Source organism: Heterocephalus glaber, unplaced genomic scaffold (assembly GCF_053883595.1).
Source record: "Heterocephalus glaber isolate CG9 unplaced genomic scaffold, H.glaber_assembly_v1.0 deba00001509, whole genome shotgun sequence".
Classification (NCBI taxonomy): Eukaryota; Metazoa; Chordata; class Mammalia; order Rodentia; family Bathyergidae; genus Heterocephalus; species Heterocephalus glaber.
In genome coordinates, this window is record NW_028258325.1 from 46,902,522 (window position 1) to 46,918,047 (window position 15,526).

Genomic DNA, 15,526 nt, shown 5'->3' on the forward strand with positions numbered 1-15,526 from the left:
ACAAAACAAGGTTGTGTCCTGATGGGTTGATGAAATGTGATTGGAGGCTCCCAGATCTAACTACATGTTGCCCCTGGGAGCAGTGGTTCAGTGTTCTTCTCCTGGCAACTTAAGAGAGCAGAACTACTGCAAAGAATGAGAATGCACTATATTTGTGCTTTCTTCTGCTGCTGCTCCACCAAAGGGAAAAGTACACTAGTGGATGAATTACTGATGATTGGTTGTAGGTTAAATGCTGTGTTAAGCATTTAAAATACATTAACTCATGTAACTACTGCATGGACCTTTTAAGTCAGTAGTGTACTTCACACAAGAGAAAACTGATGGTCAGAGAGGTTAAGTAAATTTCCCAAGATCAGACAGCCAGTGGCAGTGGCAGAATATCACACTCATTGCAGGGAAACGGTTAGGGGAAGTGATAAAAATAAATGGAACACTGTTCTCAGTCTCAGAGTTTTGTTGTTTTTTCAGTACGAGAGGTTGAATCCAGGGGCCTGCATAAGCTAGGCAAGTGCTCTACACTGAGCCATCTATCTCTTCAGCTCTTTACATTTTTTTATTTTGAGATAGGGTCTTGCTGTGTTGCCCAGGCTGGCCTTGAGCTTGTGTAACAGACAAGTGCCACCATACCCAGAAGACTCAGAGATTTTTGACAGCAGAAAGTAATTATAAGGGACAAGTTGAGTAAATCCCAATCCCAAAGATTCAGCCGAATGACAAGAGATTCTCCTCTAGGCTGGGGGAGCCACTGTGTCCCGTGAGGGATTTCAGAGAGGCCATAAGGACGGGAGAAGCCTCCTCTCTCTAAAGGTGAGAGTCCACCTGTGCAAAGGCTCCCCTTTCCTACATGGCACATGATGAATCTGCCCTTACTCATTCATTTATTCACTCATCAAGTATGTACTTAGCACCTACCACATGGCAAGGACTGTTTGACACTGATGATTCAATGGTGAACGAAACAGATAAACCCCAGGGCCAGTGATGGCAAACCTTTGAGAACTTTCAATGATGACAAACAGCTCACTGCAGCACATGTGCCACAGGTTCACCACCACTTCCCTAGGCTCCAGGAACATTTGCTTTAGAGAACTAACTGAAAGAGTGGAAGCTGGGTGTGGTGGTGTTCACCTGTATTCCCAGCACTCAGGAGGCTGAGGCAAGAGGACTGCTGTTGAGTTCAAGGCCAGCCGGGGCTACATAGTGAGACCCTGTCCCCCAAAAGTGTACCCCTCCCCAAAAGATTGGATCATGTACCTTTAGGTGAATATTTTTCTTAAAGTGATACTCAAGCTTTTAAAAATACCAACACTATTGACAGATGCAAACATATTTTGACTTTGTTGGACCTACATAAGAGATTCAAAATATCCTAGGACATACGAAGTAGCCAAACCATTAGCCACCTGCGCTTTATGAAGTGATTATGTGTGCAGTCATGTGTTGAAGGGCTTCTGCTTCCGAGGTGGACTCAATGTTCTGAAAAGTCCTGCTGCATAGCTCTAGGTGCCCGGGCAAACGCCAGCCCATGGTTATTAGAATCACCCCAAGGGAATGGGACACCCAAAGTCACTGGAAGCCTTTTCACTACAGCAGTCTTCCTGAGCGTGGGCTGGTCATGAAATCATCTGGGAAGTTTCTATTAGTCCTGCCGCTGAGGTCACATCCAGATAGGTTAAATCAGAATCTTGGAGTGCAGCTCAGGCATGAGCACTTTGGATGGCTCCCCTGGTGCTTCGTGCGCAGCCGCAGTGGAGAACTGTTGCTTTTGGACGTGAGAGAAAGCCTGGAACTTTGAGAGCTGCCAGCCCAATGTCCCCGAAATTTCATACCCACGCGCTGAGGCGGGTGCTTCTGAAAGGTTATCCCTTTTCTTAAACCTTCTCGCTATGCCCTTACTTCTTTTGCTCTCCACCTCAACACAAGTGGTCACCTTTTAGATCTAAATATGTCCATTTATATCTAAATGTTTTGATTTTTAAGATGAGTTCCTGCTAAGTCAAAGAACAAACACAGAAACTGCAGTGAAGGAATGATTATTTCCATCAATAGGACTCTAAACGCCAAATAACCAGTGTGTATCTATGGGTACTAGCTACACCCTCCTGTCTCTGAACTGTGATTCTGATTCACCTTCCTCTTTGGAGCCAATACTTATTTTTAAATGAACCAACCAACAAAAATTATTGAATTTTCCCCATGTATAAACCTACAGGCAAAACATGTGAGGAAGAGGTACACCAATAATAACTGAATGTGAATGACTTCTCAATCCAAAATGACCGAATGACAGCCAATAAGAGATGCTATTAGAAAGTAGCATGAATGACATCCAGCTGGAAGGTTCAGAACTATTTCACCCAGTCCATCAAAGCACATGCTCTGGCCAGTACCCTAGAGGGACCAATTGGCCTGCACTGGATTCTGGTGACTCCCAGGCTGGGGCAGGATGCTGTGTGCTAGATTCCTTGCACACCAAAGCAGAGGTCCCCAGGGATTTGTTGCTAAGAATGCCATCCTGCAATTTTGTTTGAAGGGGCCCAAATACAAGTTTTAGCTCTAACTTGTAATCATGTGAGACAGGATCGAGTTGGAACTGGTCAAAGTAAGACATCAACACATCATAGTTAAGGCACGTATAAACTAACCCATACTAGGTTTTAAAATGGTAATAGAAATAAAAGTGGAATTGAAACAATTTAATGAGACCTTATTATGTGCCTGGTACCAATGTTTTCATATACATCTCACTTCTCAATAACTCTAAAATGGTAGCCATTATTATTACACCTGTTTTCCCAATAAGAAAACTATGAATTGAAGCTGGGCCTGGTGGCACATGCCTGTAATCCCAGCACTCTGGGAGGCTGAGGCAGGAGGACCATAAGTTTAAGCTCAGTCTGGGCAGCTCAGCAACTTAGTGAGATCCTGTCTCAAAATGAAAAAAAAAAAAAGGGCTGAAGATGTAACCCAGTGTGAAGGTCCTGGGTTCAAACCCCAGTACCGAAAAACAAAAACAAAAACAAAACAAAAAAGAACAGAAACAAAACAAACAAACAACAACAAAAAAAACTATAAATGAAAAAAGTTGCAGTCATACAAGTAGTTCAGTTCCAGGATGGAGATTTGGCCCAGGTGACCTAACTCCCAGTGCATACCCTGAACCCCCAGGCTGCGTTTCCCGACACACCCTGCACATTACATGGGGTGAAGGCAATCAGTAGGGATGGCCCAGGGTCACCTTGAGGATCCCTTAAGCCCACCACCATGGAGGCTGTCTCCACCACCCTTCTGGGCTTGTCCCGACTGGGGTGATGGGCTTGGGCTGATGTTCAGAACGAATCAGGATCCTAAAACATCTGAAAAACTTCATCCTAAGTAGTGTCCAGAAAATAAGGGGCCACATGGACTGTGCTGGCCGCCTGAGGTAGCACTATGATGAGTTCCTGGCAAGTTCTCCTTGCTCAGGCTCTTCTGTGGACCCCCAAGGCACTTCTCAAGTCTGGGGTGCAGCCAGGGAGGTGCACTGGGGAGGGCTCACCAAGTCCAGAGCTGGTGCCTAAGAAGGGGCTCCAGTGGAGAAATAAAACGCCCTTTCTCTCAGCACATAGTGACCGGCCAAGCAGAATAGATGGAAAGAAAAGGCCTCCTCGGGGAAGCAGGCAGCAGGAAGCAGGGGGGCCGCTGACACCATCTCCCCACAGTGTCTGGAAAGGCCCACTCTGCCTCGCCAGTTACTGTGTAGTGAACTAAAGGCTCGGCAGTGCAGAAAGAGCCACATCAGATCAACTCTTCCCCCCTGCTCTCAGCCTCTGATCCGACCCTCACTGGGCAGAGAGGGGCCTCTGGCTCTGAATCCTGGCCTGTCAAGTTCTGCCAGCGTCTTCATCTCTGTCCCTGCTGCCCTCCCCAGCTGGGCCGAGCCTCTCTAATAAGCAACCACGCTGCATGGATCCCTCCCCTCTCAGACTCTAGCTTGGAGCAACAGTGTGTTATATGCATCATTTTCCCCATCAAAAGCACCAGGGCTTCCTGAAGGGGATCTTTTGGAAGCCAACACTGCCCTATAATTGCTGAAGCTGTGGCTGAAATTCCCTCTCAGATCCCCAACAGAATTCTGAAAGCTCCCACGGGGAAGGTGCAGGCTTCACACTCTGCAGGCTTGGGCTACCCTGACACATTCCTGAAGCTCACTCCTGGGTGGTCTCTTTCAAAACTTCCTGGAAGTGCCAGGAGATCTATTTCTTGATAAATTTTTCTTCCTTGCTTAGGGTCAGGCCAGAAGAGAGAGGAACAGATGTCAGATCTGAAGCTTTCCCAATTCTACCACTTGACCACTGGCCCGCTGATCTGCAGTGATGCAAATGAAACATCCATGAGGTTTCATCAGGCAGAAAGACTCGGCCCCATGGGGCTGGGCATGCTCTCTCCTCGGAAAACATCATGAAAGAACAAGGTGACTGTAGGCAGCTGCACCTTTGCCTGTTGGAATATTAAAGTGCTCTTTTCTTCCCCTCAGAAAGTCAAAATGGATTACACCTGAGTTCTCAAAGCCCTCGAAGTGCTTCCCCTGTCCTGCAAGTTGTCACGTGGCTGGCAAAAACAGACTTCAGTTCCTGCTGGAATGCAAACCCCACCCTACCTCAGACCATACCTGACATGTGGGGCATTATTCAACTGGGAAAATGGATCTGAGAGAAGAGGTGGGGTTATTATAGATAGATGAACTAGGTAGAAATATTATAGGCAGTCAGATGGGGCTATGTCCTTGAGAGGGTCAGGACAAAGGTGAAACACACCACAGTTGCACCGGAGACACATCGGCTGAAAACCAGGCCTCAAGATAAAGACAAGATGACCAGACCTACATACTTCCTCAAAGAACAAACACTGGGCCTAATGAAGTCTAGATAGACATCAACCACCCCAGTGGGTGACCAGAGACCTCTGGACCCACCACTTCCTAGGAGAACCTTTGTTCTTTTCATCCATGTTTGTTATGTAACTTGTTTCCAACTGGACCACCATTACCCGACTATACTTGTAACCTTATTGTACGTTCATGGATGTAGCCCACATTGTACCCTGGTGTGTTTCATCCTATAAAACACCTCTGTAAAGTGGGGTTCCCCGAGCTACCCATTTGGGTCCCCCACCTGCCCCTCAGGAGCTTTCCTATTAATATCTTTCTACGCTTAACTTCTGTTGTTCCTAGGACTCATTCTTCAATTTCTAGAGAACAAGAACTCGGCATATCATACAGCTAACAGGTCGAGAGATATAATATTTCATATTTCATCTCCGGTATTATTTCCTGCAACATTATCAGAGGTCAAGCTCAGCACTCATGTTTAAGTCATTCATGAAAGGGAATCCTTGGATATGGCAATAGTGAGTTTTCTCCCCTAAATTACTCCGAAAGGGCAATCAATCAAACATTATGCTCCAAGAAGTCTCTCTGGGGTCAATACTCAGGCCAACAGCCCTAGCACCCCACACTGTCCCTGCTATTGTGCCCTGAGATTCCAGCCTGGCCCTACAAAACCTGATGCTAGACCGCTCTTGGGGCCTTAGAATCACACCATCCTGAGCTCTGAACATATATCCATTTAAGGGACACTGTCTCCCCCAAATGCAATAAGGGATTTATTATAAGGCACATTACTGTGCCACAAGAAACAGACTTAACCTTTGTTATCATACAGAATCTCTATCCTATGTTTGTTGAAAGAGCTATGGTAGACCTATTTAGATGGCATATCATATCCCCAGTGTTAACCATCAAAAAAATATATATATATGCAAAAAAACTTTCTTCTTTTTTCACACATAAGGGTCTGACTCGTCTTATTTTAAAATAAAATTATTTATCTATTTATCTTATTTATCTATTTATTGCGGTACTAGGGACTGAACTCAGGGCCTTTGAACTGAGCTATATCCCTATCCCTTTTTAAATTTTGAGACAGGATCTTGCTAAATTGCTCAGGCTGGCTTGAACTTGGGATCTTTATGACTCAACTCCCAGAATTCTGGGATAATAGGTGTGTGCCACCACCCTGGCCTTACTTTTATTTTATTTTAATTTAGTTTATTGATTGATTGGTTATTTGAGACAGAGTTTCGCTATGTGTTTCAGACTGGGCTTGAACTCACTACAGTGGACCCTCGAGTTACGACCAGCCTGACATACAAATAAATTAGGTTATGATAGGAATTTTAGTTTTAACTTACTACCAAAGTCTTGACTTATAATCCAAATGCTGGCTGCTTGTGCTTCCAGATGGTCTCAAATATAGATTTAACCCTTTAAAAACTCTGGAAGGAACATTACAACATCCTTTCCCGTGTGGGGTTGAGAAATTCTGAGATCTGCCTGTATACAGGAGACAGACTTTGAAGGCTGTGTAGAAGAGCCTGAGCCTTCAGTTGATCAACTTGAGTTATAATCAGCCTGCTGAAATGAATACAGTTTGTAAGTCAAGGATCCACTATATATATATCCCAGGCTGGCCTAGAACTCACAGCAATCCTCCTGCCTCAGCCTCTCAAGTGCTGAGATTACAGGTGTGCACCACCATATCTGGCTTGTTTATAATTTTTATTTTGAAATCCTTTCAGATTTATACAGAAGAAACACAACACAAAGAGCCAACACTATGGGTCTATGCACCACACTTTGAACAGTAAGGCTGTAGTAGAATACCTAGATTTAATTACAGAAGTGCTCCTTGGTGCTGTGTGATGGGTGGCCTGCAGCTTCCTTTGGGGATAATAGTTTGGGATGAACTGGGGTAACAGTTTCTTTGTACTATACCTTCCAGGGTGGTTGTAAATTGCAAGAAAGGAACAACTACTAGACCCGTTAGTAACTCTGTAAAATACGGTAAAGTACTATACAATCGTCAGTTATTATCACTCACTCCAAGGCATGATCTTCCCCAGGGAGGTTTACGGTCTCCTGATAATAATGCTTTACAGTTTCTTCTGAAGCACAGTTCATACAGTTATTTCATTTCCTTTCCCTTCCTTTCCTTTTCTTCTCTTACTCTCTCCCCTGTGGCACTTGGGATTGAACCCAGGGCTTCTGCACAAAGCAACATACCCAATCCTTTTTTATTGTTTATTTTGAGACAGGGTCTTTCTAAGCTACTACACTGCTAAGGTTAGGCTTTGAATTTGTGATTCTCCTGCTTCTGCTTCCCAGAATTTGGGGATTACAGGTGTGCACCACCGAGCTTGGCTTCATAGGTGCTTTTATACCCATTACATAATTTGACCTTTGCAATAATCCTGTGAAGCAAGGAAACTAAGCTGTATCTTCAGGCATTATATATACTACTCTGAAGTTGTGAGAGTTGCTTTTCCTAGTGGTCCACTCCTTCTTGAACCCAACCATTGGTTCTGGGCCTCATCCATGCTTAACCATAGGTAACTTCATACCACATGAATGGTGCTTTGTCAGAACCCAGTCAGCAGGTCTGTTTTACGTGGTCTGAACCTTTCTTATTTTTCAGCTGCAAACCTGTGCAGCTGGGGCCTGCTTTGGGGACAGTGGTGCTCCCTGGGTTCCCTGGTATCTTCTTCCTGGTGACCTTCTGCCAGGTGGGTCATAGAGGGGGGTGGTGCTGACAGCTCCAGCTATTTCTAATTCACCTCATCCAGCTTTCCTTTGTAGAATGATAAAGGCATTCAGCAAATTAGCTTTTTCAAAGGGGACACATCAATTTGCCATTAGTGCAATTTGTGATAAAACAAGAGTTCAGCTCTTTAGCACATCAATTTTAAGAAAAAGACAGTCTTTCCCCCACATCATCAGCTCTGGCTTTTTTCTCTTGACCTGGCATATTCCCTCACTGTACTGCTAAGGGGAGGGAGTGGCCTTCATTGACCTGGAAAATCCCAGTAGAACTGGCTTGGGGAAGATTTCTGGGGACATTTCTAGATCCCTAGTCATAAGGAGCAAAGGATTCCCTGGGAAACCTTTAAAACTTCTGAAACGAAGCAGGCTCATTCATTTACATACACCTCAGTCTCCTTCCCTTTCAAAGTTTTCTGACTGCACCACACCTCAGTTACAAAACGAAGTTATCTTTGTGTACACCTGGCTTAACAGCAGACAATCAATCATGGAGGGGTCCCCTGTTACCAGCTGCTAAGAACAGGATGTTGTTTATCCTACAATTAAAGCACAGATGAGGTCAGATCATGCGAGGGGCAGCTGGAGGTAAAGGAAATGCACGATGTTATCCACTGGAGAAAGATTTAGCACAGGGAGGGCCGGCTGGCCCTGGACTCCACCCAAGAATGCCTTGTCACTGGGCCATCCAAAAGCGTGCCTTATAAGGCAGTTTCTTCTGCAAGGCAGGTCTGCAGTGGACCCCAGGGGCAAGCTTGAGGAAATCATGTTTAAGGATGTCAGTAAATGCCTGCTCAGCTCCATCATTCCATAGGAGAGCCGCACAGTGTTAGGGCTGAAAAGTTATCAAAGCCTCCCGCACTGCTGCCCCACTCAGAGGTTACTGCTCAGCTCTTCCGACTCCCACGTGATCTTAGCATATTCGACAGTTTTTACTGGAAAATTCTTTCTGGCATGTAATCCAAATGTGCCTCTGGCTGTTTAATTCCAGGCTTTTACGTTCTATCTCCTTGAACAATTGTAGATTAGTCAGTCAGGCATTTTCCATTTAATAACTAATTCCCAAACTATGGAGAAACATTAACTTGTCCTTCAGAGTACTTTCTTCAGAAAAGAGCTTAAGTCCTTTAAGACTCTTCCTCAAGGTTGCCTATTTTCTAAACCTTCTTCAAGTTGCTCACATCTATCTTACAATGCAGTGATTAAAAGTGAGTCAATTGATAAAGAACTAGTATGTCACGCACCGTTCTAGTACTTTCTATGCTCAATAGGGCAGGTGAGGGCAGAAAGGTCTTAAAAGCTTTGCTATGGGGCAGGGCCGTCTTTCAGGGTGTGACTGTTCCCTCCTTTTGGAGGTGAAGGTGGGGAGAGAGCGTGGTGGGAGTTAAGGTGGGCCAGTGCCTTCTGTAACGTGGAGGCAGTACTGGTCTATGAGCAGGCCACTCTGTGAGCAGCCATTCAGTCGGTGCAGTCTTGGGAAGGGCCTCCCACTCCTACTCACATCAGATGCCATGGCGGGGATGTGGCCGATGCGGCAGTACTCAGAGGAGCTGGGAGAAATATGAGGGCTTGGGAAAGGAGCAATCCAGGCCTTTCCTGCCGGAACAGCAGCAGCACTCTGCCCTGGACCAGTCTACGCCACTAAGGGTGGCCACCAGGTTTCTAAGAGCATAGATCCAACTGCCTGGCTCTGTGGCTCCGTTGCGCCGGCATTGCCACAGCTTCAAAGCCACCAGGCCATCAAGCCGGGCTCTGTGGACATCCTGCGCATCTGCCTTCTTTTTTCATAATTTTAGAACCAGGTATGGTTGCCACACCTGTAATTTCAGCACTCTGGGAGGCTGAGGCAAGAGAATCATAAGTCTGAGCCCAGCCTGGGCAACTCAGCAACTTGGCGCAACCTTGTCTCAAAAAAATACAAACACATAAACAATAAAACCCCCTCCAAAAAACCCAAGCAACCAACCAATGAAAACAAAACAAAACAAAAACAGAAACAGAAAGAAGGGCCAAGGATGTAATTCAGTATGAAGGCCCTGGGTTCAATTCCCAGTACTAAATTTTTTTTTTAGTAGTTGCCAAGTGAAAAAAAAGGGGAGGGGGATACTGTATAGCATATGGTACAGGGTTCGATATATGTGTAAATTGTGGCATGGCTAACTCAGGCTATTTAGCATATTACTTACTTTTACTTACTTTCTTTGTGGTGAGAACACCTAACATCTCAACAATTTTCAAATATACAATATATTATTAGAGTCACTGTGATGTGCAGCAGATCTCTTAAATTTTCTCCTGAAAGTTGCTGCCTTTTGACCAACATCCCATCCTAGCCTCTGGCAAACACATTTCACTCCCTGCTCCTATGATTTTGACTTGTTTCAGTTCCACATATGAGTGAGATCATGTTGTATTTCTGTGGCTGGGTTATTTGATTTAACATAATGTCCTCCAAGTTCATGCATATTGTCACAAATGGCAGAATGTCTTTCTTTTAAAGGCCGAATATTATTTAACAAATCTGACCCTCATCTGTTTCCAGCTGAGCTTCAGGATGGATCACAGCTTGGTCTCTACATCCTGTTGCCATCCTGCGTGATGTCCTAGGATATGGTGCACCAGGTAGTACAGAACATTAGGCATTGCTATGGCCATGTAGCCTTTGCTACCCAGCTATTCTCCTTCATTGATTGCTTGTTCTCCTCATTCTGCCCCCTAAGCCTGGGTCCTCTCTGGGGGCTCCATGCCTATCTATGTGGTATGATCCAGTTAGCTTAAGATAGCATTGGGCTGTCTCATCCTCCCCCAACATCAACTAGATCATGAACGCTCACATTTAATTTTGGAACCCTTCTGTTTCAACTTTCAATGAAGTTCAGAGATTCACTGAAGGAAAGTAATAGAATATGGACATCTAAAGGATATATTATCAACCTTTAAAATGCCCCACATGTGAACTTCTCAAAAAATAAATGTTTAAAATTGGTAAGATAAAATGATTTTCTGATGATAAGAATATTCACTGATGTTTTTTCCATTTACGAAGCAGCATTTGAACCTAATTCTAGGCTGCAATGGAAGGTGGAAAGGTTGGGGTTTGGGTAGAAAGTAAGCATCTAATGTTAGAGACTAGGACAGCTAAGGATGGGAAGAGGAGTCAATGTCAGATGAATTCTCTGTAATTCCTAGACAGAAGATATGAGGAGAAAAGAGCAGATAGGAGAGTCCACTGGCTGCATCTGCAAGCAGTAAGGCACTTTCTTATGAGGATTCCATTGTTTAATCAATAAATATTTATAGAGGGCCCAACTTCTACCCAGCCACTGTGTTTATAAGGAATTCTAAGATTCAGTCCTTCTTTTGTGATGCTCACAGTCCAGTGGGGAAGAGCCCTCTCGAGACAGCAGGGAAGTTTTATAGCAGTGGAGCTTGCTCTCCTCACAGGCCCTGGCCTTGCTAGGTCTCTGGCATCCTGGCAAGCCTCTGCCTACCTCACCTAATATTGCCCATTTATCTTTAGCCTCTATCCTAGCTCCCTGATTACATTCTTCGTGGTATATACAATTATGTGATAATACTTGTTTACTTGTTTCTGTCTAAAGCTTACACTGAACTCCATGAGAGAGGGACCTTGTCTACTTCAGTCAAGGCTGCCTAGAGTGCTGGCCAGTTCACATATTCCCTCATTCACTCATTCACGTGTGTTCAAAGCACCATTACATGCCAGGCACTGCTCTGGTTCCCTGGGATTCAGGAACAAAAACTCTCCTCCCTCAGGGAGCTTACTTTCTGGGTGAATAATGACAACAATCAATACTCATCAAGTCGTTTGCTGCAACAATCTTGCTGGGAGTGATGTGCTATAGATCACTATGGCCAGGTCTAGGCCAGGCCAAGAAGGGAACTATCTTCCTTCCCACCCATTCGCCAAAAAAACATCAAGCATTATCTCCTACAGACCCTAGCCATTCTCCCTGTTCCAATCAGGCATCCCCTTTCAGTTACCTTATCTACATTATAAATAAAGGTGCTGAGGATGTAAGCCAAGCTTTTTGTCCCATCAGGACAAAGAGTTTCCACTCAGCCTCAACTATGTAAACTTTCCTGTCGTCTTTGTCTTCTTTGTCATATTCTTTAAGTTTCTTAATCTCTCGCCATTTATCTCACTCCGTAAACCCTTCAGCCACAAACCCTTCAGCCACGGGGTCATGGCACATCTTCATTTCATTTAATCTTCATGATTACCCTATGAGCCAGGCATAGTTATAACCCCCATTTTATAAGTGAGGAAACTTATAGCATGTTACAGTTAGCAAGGGGTAGAAGGAAGGCTCACACCCTGGGAGTCAGGCTCCAGAGCTCACTGTCTTGCCTGGCCTGCTGTAGTGCACCGAGCATTTGCTCCAACAATGACTGGAACTGAACAATGCTAGGAGAGGAAGGACACAGTGATGGGGCATGATGGGGAGGAGAGCCAGGGTGCTTCCCAGAGAAAGTGTTATTCTCTCTCAAACACAGCTTTGATCACAGGGTACAGAAACAGGCAGCACAAGACCTCTGTGCAGCAGGTAAGTAAATGATGGTTTTGGTAAAGAAGGTGGTGAGCAGCTCCAGGCATCCAGGGAAAGTGCTTTGGGACTTTGCAACTTGTAGGTCCACTTCCTCATTTAGTTACTTATTTGTCATATATATATATGTTATTTATTTGTGGTGCTGGGGCTGGAACTCCAACCCGGAGGGCAGGCACTCCACCAATGAGCTGCATTCCCATCCCTGTACACAGCTGCTCAATCAGCAAGACCAGATGTGTTTCCTGCATTCCCTGCAACAGAACACCTAGTACAGTGCTGACAGCAGCTAGCTGCTCAATAATATGTAAGGGCCGATCAACAACTATGGTGCGCGTTTAAACACATATTACAGTAAAAGATACATTGCTCTTAACCCCCCTCAAAATGCTCCCCCTCACTTTTAATGTACTTATCCCATCATTCCTGCCACTTTCTGAAGCAGTTCTGGAAGCCCTCTTTTGTGAGTATCTTTATGAGGTGTGATAAAATATACAGTGAATGCTCCTGCTATGAGCCATCCATAGGAAAGGCAGCTCATAAAAACATCACAGTGGGTCCTCATCCACCTACTCACTGGATCTGGCACGGTGTGACTTCTGATTCTTCCCAAAGTCAAAATGATCATGAAAGGTAAATGTTTTGAATCAATTCAGGATACTGATCAAGGCAGCCACAACAGCACAACTAAAGGCATGAAAGAAGACTCCTAGAACTGCTTTACAAAGTGGCAAGAATGATGGGATAAGTGTATCTGAAGTGAGGGAGGGTATTTTGAGAGGGATTAACGGCAATGTGTCTTTTATTGTAATACATTTAAAAAATTAAATGTTCACTGTAGTTTTTGATCACATTGCCTATGTTAAATGTAACCAATAGGAGAATGTGTATTAGACAACATCCCTGTAGTCAAGCCCTACAACGCCTCCTCCCCTACTCGAGTTTTACCCAAGCATAATTCAAGTCTCTTTTGAGAACAGAAATGATTGAAGGAAGCCAGAAAATACATTTCTCAAAGCCTCAGTACTAAATGGTACAGATGTAAATGGTACGCTGTCTTGTTTCTATGATTGACAAAACACATTGAAGAATCAGGAGACGTGTGGTAGGAGATGTGATTTTCATGGCATTCATCTCTGAGGCAGAAAGGTGCTCTGGTGGGCAGATCTCAGTCTCTTTCCTCTCTCTGGCATTGCCCTAGAATCCCTCTCTGGCCTAGACTCCATACCTCTCAGTTTAGGTTGATAAAAAAGGCTAACTTACGTCAAACTTTCCAATTTTATTTCATTTTTCCTAACATTTTCCCTAACATAAAAATAAAAGTCAGCTCCATACTCTCAAGGAATTTGCTGTCTAAAGAGGTGCTGAGGATGGAGGCTGGCCCTGTTTGACCAAGACTTAATATTCTGAACGATCACCAAGCTAACCACTCTGATAAGGTGAGTACCAGTCACTGTGAAGGATTATGGAAGACAAATGTCCCCTGGAACGTTTATCAGAAAACCTCAGTATTTGCAAGGAACAATGCACATTTCTTTTTTTTTTGTGATGTAACTGACAAATGAGACCTAAAAGGAATGGACGGCCTTTTTGTTGGAACCATACATATGGATTATTTTGGGTTGTGATTTTCTAAGTTTAAGGGAATGATACTATAAATAGCTAAGTTACTCCACAGTGAACTTTGAAATCAATGGCATACAACCTAATAGTATATGGACTTCTGGGAAGAGCTTTAATGAAACCACTGCTGTTTGGAAATCTGGAGGAAAGTTTGAACTGTGTTAAAGCACTTACAGCTTGGTCATCTCAGCAGAGCCCTCCCCCACTCGTTTTCCACCTTGGCTGGGACCAAGAGAGGAGCTGCCAACACTGGGTTTCTAACTTTCCTTTGAAACTACAGGCAGTGGAAAATGTTATTTCAGGCACTAGACTTAAAAAAAACCTTTTTTTTCCCAAGTCCAGACTATTTTTTCCCATTTTATTTATAACAAGTGTGTACTTGTATGGAATAAAATCAATGCCCAAACATAATCTCAAAGGCCTGCCTGCTGAACAGTGCATCCTGGGCACAAATTGTGCCCCACCCCCCAAGGAACAAGAAAGAAAAACAAAATGTCACATGGTTCACAACAAAGTACATCCTAAAAACAGTCTTCAAAGAGTTTGTATCTTATTTTTGCCACAAGCACTCAGCTTAGCTAGATTACTGTTTGTGAACTGATAATTTCCAGTAAGTGAGCATTAAAAAACATGCTAATTTTATAAAAGTGTTGCAATCTAGCCAATTAAAGGAGGGATAACTTTCTGACAGTCCTTACTTTGTACTTCAAACTCCTCCCCTCTCTCCGGCGCCTCTCCACAGCCCCAAACCAAGCAAGAAGGACGAAATACTGACAGCTCTGGGCTACCCCGCAGTGGGCGCGCGGGATCACTGGCCGGCTGTCTCCTTGGGGACGCAGGAGCCCGAGGTCCCCGAGGTCCTTCGCTTTCTCACTTTCCTGTCGCGCACCAAACTAACTAACGCCACCCACGAACAGGGGGCGAAGTCGCCAACTCCTCTGCCGCGCCCGCAGGTGCCCACCTTGCTCGCAGGTGCCCTTGCTGACCTGCGTGATGGCCTTCTCCCCGCGGCTCTCAGCCCGCAGGCTGGCGGCGCGCAGCTGGCACCCGCTGGGGTAGGTGGTGCCGTCGCTGCCGCACACCGGGTAGCGGCTCTTGCACACGCACACGCCGCTCACGCCCGCGCCGCCGGCCGCTGCCCCGGCCTTGCCCTTCCGCCTCTTGCGGCTCTTCACGCACTCCATGCCCTGCGCGCAGTGCCCCCTGCCGGCGCCCGCGCCCCCGCACGGCTCGCCCTCGCCGCGCGCGCACTCAGGGCAGCAGCCGCACGCGTCGCGGGTCTCACCCAGCGGGCAGCCTCGCGGGGGCAGCGGTGGGCAGGCGGCCGGCTCGCAGGGGCCGCAGGCGTCCGAAGAGGAGGAAGAGGAGAGGGGCACGAGCAGGAGCAGCAGCGCGGCGGCGCCGAGGAGCAGGGCGCGCGGCGGGGCCCACTCCATGGCGGGGACGGTGGCGGCCGGGCGGAGAGTGAGCGGGGCCGGCCGTGCGTGCCTTTAACCCGCCGCCCCGCCCGGCCGGCCTGCCCTGCCCTGCCCTGCCCTGCCAGGCCCGCCGCAGAACCCCTCCCCGGGGCGGGAGAGCACCGCCCCCGGCTCCCCCTGCTTCCCCAGCCCTCGGAAACAGCCGCTTTCCCAGCCTCTGGATCCTCGCCTACCTGGTCCAGACATTTAGACGTTTAAACAACCACGATGACTTTGAC

General features: G+C 45.9%; 1 protein-coding gene across 2 annotated transcripts in view; it reads right to left on the reverse strand.

The window, feature by feature from the left end:
- The window catches only part of Igfbp7 (insulin like growth factor binding protein 7), a 69,009-nt gene extending 53,698 nt beyond the window's left edge, over positions 1-15,311 (reverse strand). The window contains exon 1 of one of the 2 annotated variants that reach the window (XM_004849681.4): positions 14,792-15,311. In XM_004849681.4, coding sequence (XP_004849738.1) covers positions 14,792-15,266 — 475 coding nt within the window. In that variant the 5' untranslated portion in view covers positions 15,267-15,311. The remainder of the gene's footprint in view (positions 1-14,791) is intronic. The other variant, XM_004849682.3, reaches the window with a different exon arrangement.
- Between the last annotated feature and the right edge of the window lie 215 nt (positions 15,312-15,526).